This window comes from Sceloporus undulatus, chromosome 1 (assembly GCF_019175285.1).
Source record: "Sceloporus undulatus isolate JIND9_A2432 ecotype Alabama chromosome 1, SceUnd_v1.1, whole genome shotgun sequence".
NCBI classification, from domain to species: domain Eukaryota; kingdom Metazoa; phylum Chordata; class Lepidosauria; order Squamata; family Phrynosomatidae; genus Sceloporus; species Sceloporus undulatus.
This window is the reverse complement of record NC_056522.1, coordinates 129,579,681-129,591,618: the sequence shown is the minus strand read 5'-3', so window position 1 is coordinate 129,591,618 and position 11,938 is coordinate 129,579,681. Positions and strand designations below refer to the sequence as shown.

At 45.6% G+C, this 11,938-nt stretch overlaps 1 protein-coding gene across 4 annotated transcripts in view; it reads left to right on the top strand.

The window, feature by feature from the left end:
- Window positions 1-6,194: 6,194 nt before the first annotated feature.
- ADGRB3 (adhesion G protein-coupled receptor B3) overlaps window positions 6,195-11,938 on the top strand; it is a 625,822-nt gene continuing 620,078 nt past the window's right edge. For 3 of the 4 annotated variants that reach the window (XM_042465745.1, XM_042465739.1, XM_042465732.1), the window contains exons 1-2: window positions 6,195-6,565; window positions 9,455-10,223. In XM_042465745.1, coding sequence (XP_042321679.1) covers window positions 9,470-10,223 — 754 coding nt within the window. In that variant the 5' untranslated portion in view covers window positions 6,195-6,565; window positions 9,455-9,469. Of the gene's footprint in view, window positions 6,566-9,454; window positions 10,224-11,938 lie in introns of those variants that run through there. The other variant, XM_042465762.1, reaches the window with a different exon arrangement.

Sequence of the window (11,938 nt, the reverse complement as noted above, 5' to 3'; positions counted from 1 at the left end):
CAAACCATGGAAGCAGCCACAAAGAAGGCCTTCTTTTGTGTTGCACATGATACACCTGTGAGGATGAAGGAAGGAAGAGCTTCATGACAAGATCTGAAAACACGGACAGGTTCTTATGGAAGAACATAGTCCTTCAAATAACTTGGACTTCAACCAGTGGATATAATGGGGAGCAGCTTTGACTGATGCCAACAGATGTTTTTCTTTCTACAGTGAGCAACAGCAAATACTGGACCATTTATATATGTGCAGCTGGAGAGCTAGTGTATTGATCTGAAAGTTGGACTCTGGAGACCAGGGTTTGATTCCCAGCTCAGCCATAGAAACCCACTGGGTAACCTTCAGCATGTCACACTCTCAGCCTCAGAGCAATGGCAAATCCGGTCTGAACAAATTTGCCAAGGGAACCCTGTCATAGGACCTTATCACACTAGCGAAATCCCACAGTGAAACAGGATTTAAAGTAGATTTAAATTAAAAAAAACAACAACCCACAAGTGCGGGAGGTTTATCACATGACATTTCACTTTATTTTTGCATTATTTCTGGTCTGGCGAAACGTCATGTGATAAATTTCCCATATTTGCAGGGCTTTTTTCTAATTTAAATCTACTTTAAATCCCGTTTCTCGCTAGTGTGATAAGATCCATAGCTTCACCTTAGGGTTGCCGTAAGTCGGAAATGACTTGAAAGCACACAATAGCAGGTGGAACATCTATGCATTTCTAATATTTACCATATAGGGGAGGCAGTGGTCAGATTTTTCCCATTGCTACCTGTTGTAACTTCCAAAGAGATCTGTGCCTTACACCCTAGATTGTACACCTCTGGCAGGAATTAATGTTTTGAATTGATTGTATAGTGCCATGTAAACTTATGGTGCAATTTCATCCTACAAAATTTCTCTCACCTCTGCTTCCTTCTTGAAGTAGACATACACACACACACACACAGCTGCTATATGCTTCTGAGTCCTTCCTTCCAACATAACCACATTTAACACAGCTAGTGCCTAAACTAATCATTTATATTTTGTTGCTTCCTTCAGATGTTCTTTACCAATCCACCCATTCACACCACACAGGCTTTTTATTATTCCATCATGCCCCCAGGATGCTCTCCAGTAATCGCTCCAATTCCTCAAAGTGTTTTTATCATCCCAATCAGTTTTGGCCATTCTATCCTCTCCCAACAAAACTGAGCAGTTGATGACATTCTCTCTCTCTCTCCTTCTTCCCTCCTAATCTGGAAAACAGTGTAACAGCCTGCTGCATTTCATTCATTCCCCAAATACACTTGAATCTATTCTTGCTCCAGCAGAGATGTATCCTAGAGCCTCCTCCTCAATACTCTGACGTCAGCTGGCATGACCCTTGTTCTGTGACTTTCTCTTCCTCCTTCCAACTCCTGCTAATTCAGCCAGAAGTTTCTCTGCAGATGATCACTCAGCAGCTCGGCTTGTAATTCCACTGAATGTCCCACTATATCCAGCTTGCACCCCATGATCCCTCCTTGGTCATTCAGCCCACTTAACTGGACTGTCAGTGTCTTTCCTTCTCTTAAGTAATTCACTGTCACCTTCTTCCACAGCTGATACTGCATGACTGCATTCTCTCTACATGGATAATTTGGTCTTCTTGCTTTTCTCCCCAAGATTGTACTCTCAAGTCACCTCATAATGCTCTGCCTCCATGATTGAAAGAGCCTTTCCTCATCACTCCTGGTTCCATCACTTTTCCACTCTGAGGACTGTGAAGTCTTGGTCCTTCTTCTGCCCTAGTAAGAGTGTTGTCATTCTCTCTCTTTCTCACACGTGTGCATGCCTATGTATATATGAAGTAAGACTGCTAGAGCTATGCTCTGGACACTAGTCCCCCCCCCCCCCTTATTTTTGTATGCTTTTCATCTATTCAGGTTTAAGTATTCTGCAAATCAACATGAGTTCAAATATTGAGAAAAAGGCAGGATATGAATCAATAAAATAAACAAAGAACAGATTTGCTTCCACTTTACTCCCCATGCTGTTGCACAGCCTTTCCACTCTGCCCTTCCATTTCTTCTCCAATCTGAACACTATCATTCCATGCCATCCTTCTCCTGGTGGCAATATCATTCCACAGTTACCTTTTTCTTCCTGGACAGTGCAATTAGATTGCCATTTTGCTTTTCTACCGACTTCCCTTTGGTTCCATTTCAAAGGTCTGGACACTCTGCTATCAGAGTTTGGTACACTTCCATTGCATTCTAGGTATCCCTTCTTTCTCATCCTTTGGATCAGTCCTAGGTATTGGTTCCTCTCACTCAGTGCCCTCTTTGCCTTTGCCTTTCCATATCCCAGTTACACACACACACACACACACATATCTTAGTGCCATCCCTCTGGGTTTTGTGAGTCCTGCTGACAAACCCCATGGCTCTGTTAGACAGAGCTGACCTGCCATCTTTTTTCCTCCCCTTCTGCAGTGCAATTCTGATGTATTTTTTAAAAGCCCCTTGGTGGCTATTGTCATTCAGCTGCCTTCCTGGAGCTTTCAGAAGTTATTCCAGATGGGCTAATCTTAATTTCAAATGGCCCTTCAGTTTTTTTAGTTTTTAGTCTTAAAATGTTCCACTGGGGGAAGAAAGATCAGCATTTTTTGTTGTTTAAAAAATATCCTGTCCAACATCTGACTGCATATCTCTGCCATCACCCGGCATCCATCCCCCTTTGGCGACAAAAGCCTCACAGCAGGCAAGCCTCCTAGCACCAGGGACAGACAGGTAGAAAATTGTGCAAGAATCACCTCCTTCCTTGTAATTGTCCCACTTAAGGAGGAGAGCGAGAGGTGACCAGAAGCCCTCCTTTCTCAGGACATGTCCTACACTTCAACCTTCTCTCCGGGAAGAATTTAAAAAGGTCCTCCATTTTCAGAAAGCAGGGAATTATTATTATTATTTCTATGAGTGTTTTAAAGCTTTCCTTTGGTCCTGTCCTCCATATTTTCTTGATGGTCCTAGAGCAAGCGGAAATCCCAGCCTTCCAAGTCATCGCCCCTTGCTGTGATTTGCAGGTCGATGGCACCTTTCCCAGCCATGAAAAAGCAGCCACAGCCACCGTCCAAATCCAGAGAGGCCCTAAGATCTGGGCAGGAAAGCACCAAAAGAAGGTGTTAATTGCCGCCTCGTGGAGAAAATAGCTATGGTTCCCATGGAAAGAAAGAAGGAAGGACAGAAGGAGGGAAAGAAAGATGGATGGATGGATGTACTGTAAAGGAGGAAGGAAGGAAGGAAGGAAAGGGGAGGAAGGGGAGAAAGAAGGAAGTAAGGATGGAAAGAAGGAAGAAAGGGAAGGAGGAAAGGAGAGAAGATAGGAGGGAAGGATGGATGGAAGGGAGGAAGGGAGGGAGGGAGGAAAGAAGTTAGGAGGGAGTGAAGGAAGGAAGACGGAGGAAGGGAAGGAAGAAGCAAGGAAGGAGAGAAGGAAGGATGGATGGATGGACGGTAGGAAAGAAGGAGGGAGTGAAGGGAGGAAAGAAGGAAGAAAGAAGGAGAGAAGGAAGGAAGTGAAGGAAGGAAGTGAAAACAGATGGAGGATGGGAAGGAGGAAGGAAGGAAGGAGAGAAGGAAGGATGGATGGATGGATGGGAGGAAAAAAGGAGGCAGGGAAGGAAGAAGGAAGGAGGAAAAGAAGGGAAGGAGGAAGGATGAATGGGAGGAAGGGAGAAAAGATGGAGAGAGGGAAGGAAGGAAAGAAAGGGAAGGGAAGGAAGGCAGGGTTGTGAAAGCGGAGCGTGGCGCTGGCGGCGAGCTGAGAGCTCCGTGGCTGTGCGCTTGCAAAGCAGAGAGACCCTCCGGAGTCGGGAAAGGAAAGGGAGGCTGGGAGGGGAAGGGGAAAGGGGAGATAGATGAAAGGCTGCCAGGCTTTCTCCCCTTGAGCCCTGGAGAGGGGTGCTCCAAGCCCCCCCCCGCCGGGAGTGGGAACGGAGGAGGGAGAAACCTCCCAGGAGCAAGAGAGAGAGAGAGAACCCAGGGTCTGCGGTGGGGAAGGGAAGGCGACGTGCCTGGGATTGAGTGGCTCTGACGCGGGAAGGAGAAGGCGCACAGCAGCAGCAGCAGCAGCAGCAGCACTGGCCCCAGGGAGGGAAGGATCTCTCTCTCTCTCTCTCTCTCACACACACACACACACACACACTTCTCTCTGTCTCTCTCTCACACTTACACACATACATATTTTTCTCTCTCTCACACACATATATATATACACACACTAACATACTTCTTTCTCACACACATATACACACACATATACATATTTATTTCTCTCTCACACACACACCAACATATTTATTTCTCTCACACACATATATACGCACAAACATCTTTCTCTCACACACAGATTTCTCTCTCACACACACAAACATTACTTTCACACACCACACACATATGTACACCAACATATTTCTTTCTCTCTCACACACAAACATTTCTCTCACACACATATATACACAAACGTATTTCTCACACATATTTTTTTCTCACGTTTCTCTTTTCTTTCACACACACACACACACAGCCCCCCCCCCCCCGCAGCGTGGGAGGAAAGGAAAAGGAGGAGAGATAGAGAGAGAGAGAGAAGGGGGATAAGGAGGCTGAGCTGAAACTGAGAAGTGTGTGTTTGTGTGTTTGTGATTATGGTGACCAGATGTCCTCAGCGCAGACGAGGACAAAGCACTGTAAAATGGAGGACCTTCAAGAAAAATGGAGGACACAACCAAAGGAAAGCAATAAACACTCGTAAAATATAATAAACCCATGCTCCAAATGGAGGACGTTCAAGGAAAAAATGGAGGACACACGCCCAAATAAAAGCTTTTTTTAAAAAAAAAAAACACTCCTCTCAATGGAAGACCTTCAAGAAAAAGGGAGGACGTGACCAAAGGAAAGCTAAACAAGAGGAATACTCATAGGAATGTAAATTCATGCCTTTTAGTCAGGTCCTCCAAATGGAGGGCCTTCAAGAGAAAGGGAGGACATGGCCAAAGAAAGCTGGGGGAGGGGGAAGAAGCCCTCAGAAATACAGTTCTAAATCTATGCTGCTCAGTCAGGCTCCAAATGGAGGACCTTGCAGAAAAAATGGAGGGCATGGTCAAAGGAAAGCTAGAAAAGAAGAGAGACCAAATCCAGGCTTCTCTCAGCCTCAGTCTCCAAATGGAGGACTTTGCAGAGAACGGGAGGACATGATCAAAGGCAAGCTCGAAAAGAGAAAAGAGACCAAATCCACCAGGCTTCCGAAGCTCCAAATGGAGGGAGGGCCTTTTGGGATTCCTCCTGGGGAGAAGGAGGAGAAGGTGGGATGCCCGGGTGATGCTGGGGGCGCATGGAGGAGCCAGTCGGAAAGGAGGAAAGGCCAGAGAGGAAGGGGCTAATAGTCCTGGAAAAGGAGGACCAAAAGCCTGTGGTCACCCAGAGTGAGAGCGAGCGGGGGCGCGCGACAGAGCGGGAGCCAGCAAGGAGCCGGGAGCGCGCACAGGCTCCATCTCTCTCTCTCTCTCTCTCTCTCTCTCTCTCTCTCTTTTTCTGTGTTTCTGTCGCGCGCTCCGGAGAGCGCAGGGCGCACTGGAGAAGCCCCAGCCATCTATCCATCCATCCATCCTTGCATCCTTCCTGTCTCTCCCCTTGTGCACATACTACACACACATCCTACACCCTCCCTTTCCTCACCCATCACACACACACACACACCCCAGGAGAGAGAGAGAGAGAGAGAGACTGGGGCTCTCTGTTCCCGCGCTCACCCAGCAAGAGAGAGCTTGCTCTTCTTCTTCTTCTTCTTGCTCCTCTTCCCTGTGCGTTCTTCCCAGGCATCCTTGAGCAAGGATAGAGGCAGAAGTCTCCTCGACTCCCCCTTTTCCCTCCTCCTCCGACGCTGTAGACTTGGGAGCCCAAGGGGCGAGGAGGAGGAAGGCGAAGAGAGAGAGAGAGAGAGAGAGAGGAGAAGCCAGAGCCACCGCCGAGAGCCCAAGCCCGCCAAGAAGCCTTGCAGCTGGGCAGCAGCAGGAGCCAGCCCTCCTCTCCTTGCTTGAGCCTCGCCTGTGCGGAGAGACTTTGTGATTATCATCGTTGCCAGCATTATTTTCCAAGTCCAACAAAACCAGGAACCCTCGGCTCTCCCCCCCCCCCCCCCCCTTTCCCTTCCCTCCCCCCCCCCCCCCCCCCGGGTTATCCCTCTTTCCTCTCCCCCTCTTCTTTTTTCTCTAGCTTGGATTTTGGTGGATCTCTAAGCAACCCTTTTTTCCCTTGGGCTGAGCTTCCCTCTCCAACCCCCAACCCCCTTTTCTTTCCCCCCTTTCCCTGCGGTTCAATTTCTTTCTTTTGAAAGAAGAACCATCCCCGCAGCCGTCCTCTTCTGCCTGAATTCTGAATGCGAGCTGGGGAAGAGGAAGAAGAAAGGGGAAAATGGGCATCAGTGGCGCTGTGGCCAGAAGGGGCATCTCTGGGCGCCTGGTTTTGGTTTTGGGACGTGTGCCTGTGATGCTACTAGGATCTTCTTAAGAGAGACATAGCCTGCCTGCTTTCGGAGTGGAAGGTAAGGCTCGGGAGGGGATTCAGCCCCAGTGCTGGGCATGGGAAGCCAGGCTGGAGGGAGGAGAGAGAGAAGGGCAAGGAGGGAGAAGAAGGAGACATGAGACAAGCCCCACAGCAGCAGCAGCATCCCTTCACCATCCTCTCTGTGCCCCCCCCCCCCAAAGAGTGACTCCAAAGTTGCCCAAATCTGGACAAGGAAATGGGCTGGCCAGGGCCCTCCAAGATCCCCCTGTCTTCTCTGCCTGTCTGTCTGTCTTTCCTTCCCTTGGGAGCTCTGGGGTCATTTTGTGAGGAGGGGAGGGAGAGGAGGGAAGTGGTGGTGGTGCTGGGGATCCTAAGGTTAATACTCTTTAAGTTGAAGGGGAAGTCTAATGGGAGTCCTCCTCGGTTGAGGAGCCCATCGGTGGAGTGATGGCGCCGTCTAGGTTCGAGGAAACCACAGTGTCACATAAGAGAGAGAGAGAGAGACATAAGCTCAAGAGGAGGGGGATGCTTTTTGGGGTGGGAAAAGATTTATTTCCCCCCCCTCCACCAGTGTGTGCCCTTGGATTTTGGGGCTTCATTTCAATCCCCCCCCCCATCGAAGTCCTTCCCTCACAACTGGCTCCCTTGCCTTGCTTCTGACATGGCTGGGAACTTCTCCTCCTCCACTGGCATTTGCTGCATCGCTATCCAAAACACTCTCCTCTTTCTTTGGCCTTTTCCACTGTGTCTAAAATGTTGCCCTAATGGAGTTGGCTGAGGATTGCCACATTTCCCCCCCCCCCCAAAAAAAAACCCCCACCAACCACACAAACCCAAATGCTGTGCTTTTTGGCCGAGCCTCTCTCTCAATGGAAAGCAGCCTTGGTGCTGCAGTTTGGTATCTTTTAAAAACAACTCTTCTTCTTGGCTTGTCTCTGTCCTCCCCCCCCCCCCCCCCCTCCCCCCAGTCCCCCCCGCTGTGGTTGCCCTATTTAAAAAGAAAGGGAATACAGATTCTGAGACCAGTTCCCTTCTCATTGATGGATTTTGTAATTGAGTGCTTTCCTGCCACATGAATGCCGGAGACCCTCCCAAATAATACTGCACTGGGCTGCAATGCCTGCAAAGTACTCCAGCAACATTGGTCAAGAGTAGGTGAGCATTTGCAAGGTTTACCCTCAAGCAAGTTCCTCACTTCTCAGGGTCTGAAAGGGCCTATCAACCTAGTTCAGCCCAGAAGCCATTTGTTGTGGTTTAGGATTAGCAGCAGGGAGAAACAGACCAACCAACCAACAAATAAATAGCTTGGGTAATTCCCAGGAAGCTTCCACAACTCTCTACCTTCCATCCCTCTCCAGCCTTTTTAAAACTGCAGACTGAGAGAGAGTCAAGGATCAGTATTGCTTTCCTTAGGTCAACGTTTGGAGTCTGTGGTTCCTAAACTGCACAAAATATCTTTGAAACAAGTGAATCCTCTGATTTGTTCAGCATTACGCAATTGGGGGTGGGAGATGTCATTCAAAGTGGAGCTGAGAAAGCTAGGGAGTCAGGCAAAAAGCCTTGGGTCAAAACCTCAGTACTGTAGCTCTTTATGTTTCCGGGAGGGGAGGGATGGAAAAGGCTGCCGGTGCCAACTACATAGTTTGAAAATATGGACCTGGCATCCTTAGCACCATTGTTATCAATTAACATTTATAAATGAAGTAAAGACTACTCGAGGCTAAAACGGTTACTAAGGACTGAAGAACTTCACACACACCATGGCTGAAGATATCTCTTTCTGCGTATCCTCACACAGATATTAAAGACATATAAGTATTCACTAGATAAATATTCCCAAGATTAACTTTCTTTAGTTGCATCTGTATTAGAGAATAATAAGCAAAGGTTGTAGTTAGAAAGGTATAACTGCTGTATCCTGAGGTAGGGAGACGTGATCAACCAACACAGAAACCCAGCCACAAACACCACCATTGGATATAGCAGAGGGAAAATGACAACAAAGAGACCAAATCATGGTCTCTTTGAAAAGGAAGTTATAGCATAAAACGTTCCCTAGTCTAATTTATTTTCATGTGCTTTAAATATCTATTTCATGTACCCCAAGTGGGCAGTTTACGCAGAAATGTTAATATTCTGGATTCTAAGCCTCGATTTACTCATAAACGGGCGAGGGGGGAAATCTGCCTATCTAGTTATTTTTCTCCTGAAAATAATACTTTCAACACCTATGTCGATTGCTGAATCTTGATATGCCACCTTCCAGTTTCTTTGTAAATGACATCTTAATATAAACAGGTTGCTACTGCAATGGCACATAGCCATATGGGAGACAGTGCCCCATCTGTAGCAAATACTTTGTACATATTTTTGGGGGGGAAATGGTATAATTCATCAGATTTATTACTAAAATCCCAAGAGGGATGTTATTGCATAACAGCTGTTCCCAGCTTTTCTCTCTTTGTGTGTGAAACAGCTATATCAAAAGACTTCATAGCTTAAAAATAAATTGATAGTCTTTTTGTGATCTATTAGGGAAAGGACACTGGGACTGAAGTTAGGGCTAAAAGAGTCAGGCCTTGCCAAGCTGGTATGTTTTATATGAGAGGAAGCATTCCAATTAATAATGTAACAAATGTTATTTTTAAAAAAATTGGATCTAGGGAATTTGATAGCTCCGCTGGCCACATGGTGGCACTCTTCACACAGCATCTGATACTTCCTTCTGTTACAAGGTGGATTTTTTTGGTTTTTGGTTTTGTTTTTTGCAAGAAAACTGACCTTTTGGTGTATGGAGGGGGGAGGGTTACACACATTCTAACTGGAATTTTGGAAACATCCACATGTAGTTTGGGGAGAAATTTGATTTACATTGCACAAAGCATTCAACCTTTTTTAAAAAAACATTTCCTTCCCTTTCCTGCAGGCCAAATGACATAGGATGAAGGCTGTTCGTAATTTGCTGATTTATATATTTTCCACCTATCTACTGGTTATGTTTGGATTTAATGCTGCCCAAGACTTCTGGTGTTCGACGCTGGTGAAGGGGGTCATTTATGGATCATATTCTGTAAGCGAAATGTTTCCCAAAAACTTTACAAACTGCACTTGGACGCTGGAAAACCCAGATCCAACCAAATATAGCATTTACCTGAAATTTTCCAAAAAGGACTTCAGCTGCTCTAACTTTTCCCTGCTGGCTTATCAGTTTGATCATTTTTCCCATGAAAAAATTAAGGATCTCTTAAAGAATAACCATTCTATAATGCAGCTGTGTGATTCTAAGAATGCTTTTGTATTCCTGCAATACGATAAGAATTTTGTTCAGATACGACGGGTATACCCCTTCGATTTCATAGGATTATACAAAAAGGAAGATGATCAGAAATCTTTCTTTGAATTTTTGGTCTTAAACAAGGTGAGCCCAAGCCAGTTTGGTTGCCGTGTATTATGCACTTGGCTGGAGAGCTGCTTGAAATCTGAAAATGGGAGAACTGAGTCCTGTGGGATCATGTATACAAAATGCACCTGCCCTCAGCACTTGGGAGAATGGGGGGGAGATGACCATTCCTTGGTGTTGCTCAATAATGTGGTACTGCCACTCAACGAGCAGACGGAAGGCTGTCTCACCCAGGAGCTGCAAACCACCCAGGTCTGCAATCTAACAAGGGAAGCCAAGCGGCCACCAAAAGAAGGTAGGTGCACGCCAGGAGGGTTCAGCTGCCCTACAGTAATTTCTTGCTCTTGATTTCTCTGATCTATGAGTCTGTCTAAATTGCACTCCACACCAGTTGCCTGCATGAAAGGATTTCTGAAGGTCTGTGGACACTCATCCTCTGGATTCCTTCCAAGAGGGAAAATTTAATTTTTTCTTATTTAATCTGATAACAAAGTGTTTTTTTTTATTATTATTTATTTTTTAAAAATCCATTAAAGGGTTTCCTCATATTTTCTGAGGAGTTCTCCTTTGTTCTCAGACCTACTTAAAATAATGCTTCCAAGTTGGGAGCCAAGTTATTATCTCTCTTGTTCTTACTGCAACCACCCAGCTACATTATCCTTATTCACCCAAGAACCTGTTGTTTTGGCTTTGCAAGGAAGACGTTTCCAAAGGCATGTGGGTAATGCAAACAAAGTTCCCAAGGTTCAGTTTGGCCAAGACACTAGAGGCTGGATAGGTGGACAACCTTGACTACATTCTAGTTGTTACTGAAATGTTAGTGTCAACCTTTGGCATTAAATTACCACTGCCAGAAAGAAAGAAAAAAGTTTAAAAATACAGCATCATGTGGGATCTTTTTTGAGGTATGCTGAAAAAAGGGAGCATCCAGTATGGTGATGATTTGCAAGTAGGGACATATGGTAACTGTAGGTCAGACTTTAGGATGTACACAGATTGGCAAATTTTAGCATGTTCTCTTCTGTAGAGAGACCCACAAGGAAACCAGTTGTGCTCTTTTCTTCTTTTTCTTTTTTTGAAACCCCAGGCAGGAAAAGTTCCTAAAGAGATTATAGCCTCAAAATGAAATACGATGATATGATGATTATGTTTTAATAGCACTAGTCACCACTTTTTTCCTTTTTTTTAAAGAAAGAAGTAGCTAAACTGAAACTTTTTTCAAGACTCGTCTCAGTGCCATGCATCTAATCTCATGTTAAAGATTTATTCAGTTGTTTCTCTCCCTTTGGTTGCCTTTTTACTTGGGACAGATGGAAAGAGAAAGAGAATGCAAATGTAAAATCATGGAAAAAGAAATAACAGGATCTGAAAGCTATACAGAGTGAACTGTTAGGTCTATAGAACAGGGATACTTAAATGCAGAAATGTTGCTGTGCAGAGATGTCAGTAGAGAAAATACTGATGCAGAAGTTAAAGTGATGTAGATGGGTTTATACTCCCCACTGTGGTCAACATCCACGAAAGGAGAAGATTGACTCTTCTTTTCTGTGCTGGATGCTTGAAAGTAGTATGTGGATGTGTGCATTTATTTGTATTTGTATGTGCTAGAGATTGGGGAGACAGAATTTTTCTCCCTATTCAAGCATAGTCCTCTGTGCGGAAGAAGTAGCATTTTAATGCAGGAAATGTTTTCTCTCTCTCTTGTTTCTACATGGTCACAAAGCTCTCTGTCTATGGGGAGGCAGAGCCAAGCTCCTGGTCTCCCTAATAGAAGTTGCCTTTGTAAAGGAATGCAAAATTGACACGTTGTTCTGTGAGGATTTTCTTTAAGGGCAGCCAAGGCTGAGTGGTGTGGGAGAAGAAAAGCTGAAGCTACTCAAACTGCTGAGCTGCCAAAGATACTCTTAATGGGGGTTGGGGGTAGCTCAGCTACATTCAGGCTAAAGGAAGATGAAAGTTGGTAGTCTCTTTGAAGGGAGTGGGAGAGGGAGGTTTGGATGGAAAGGTTGC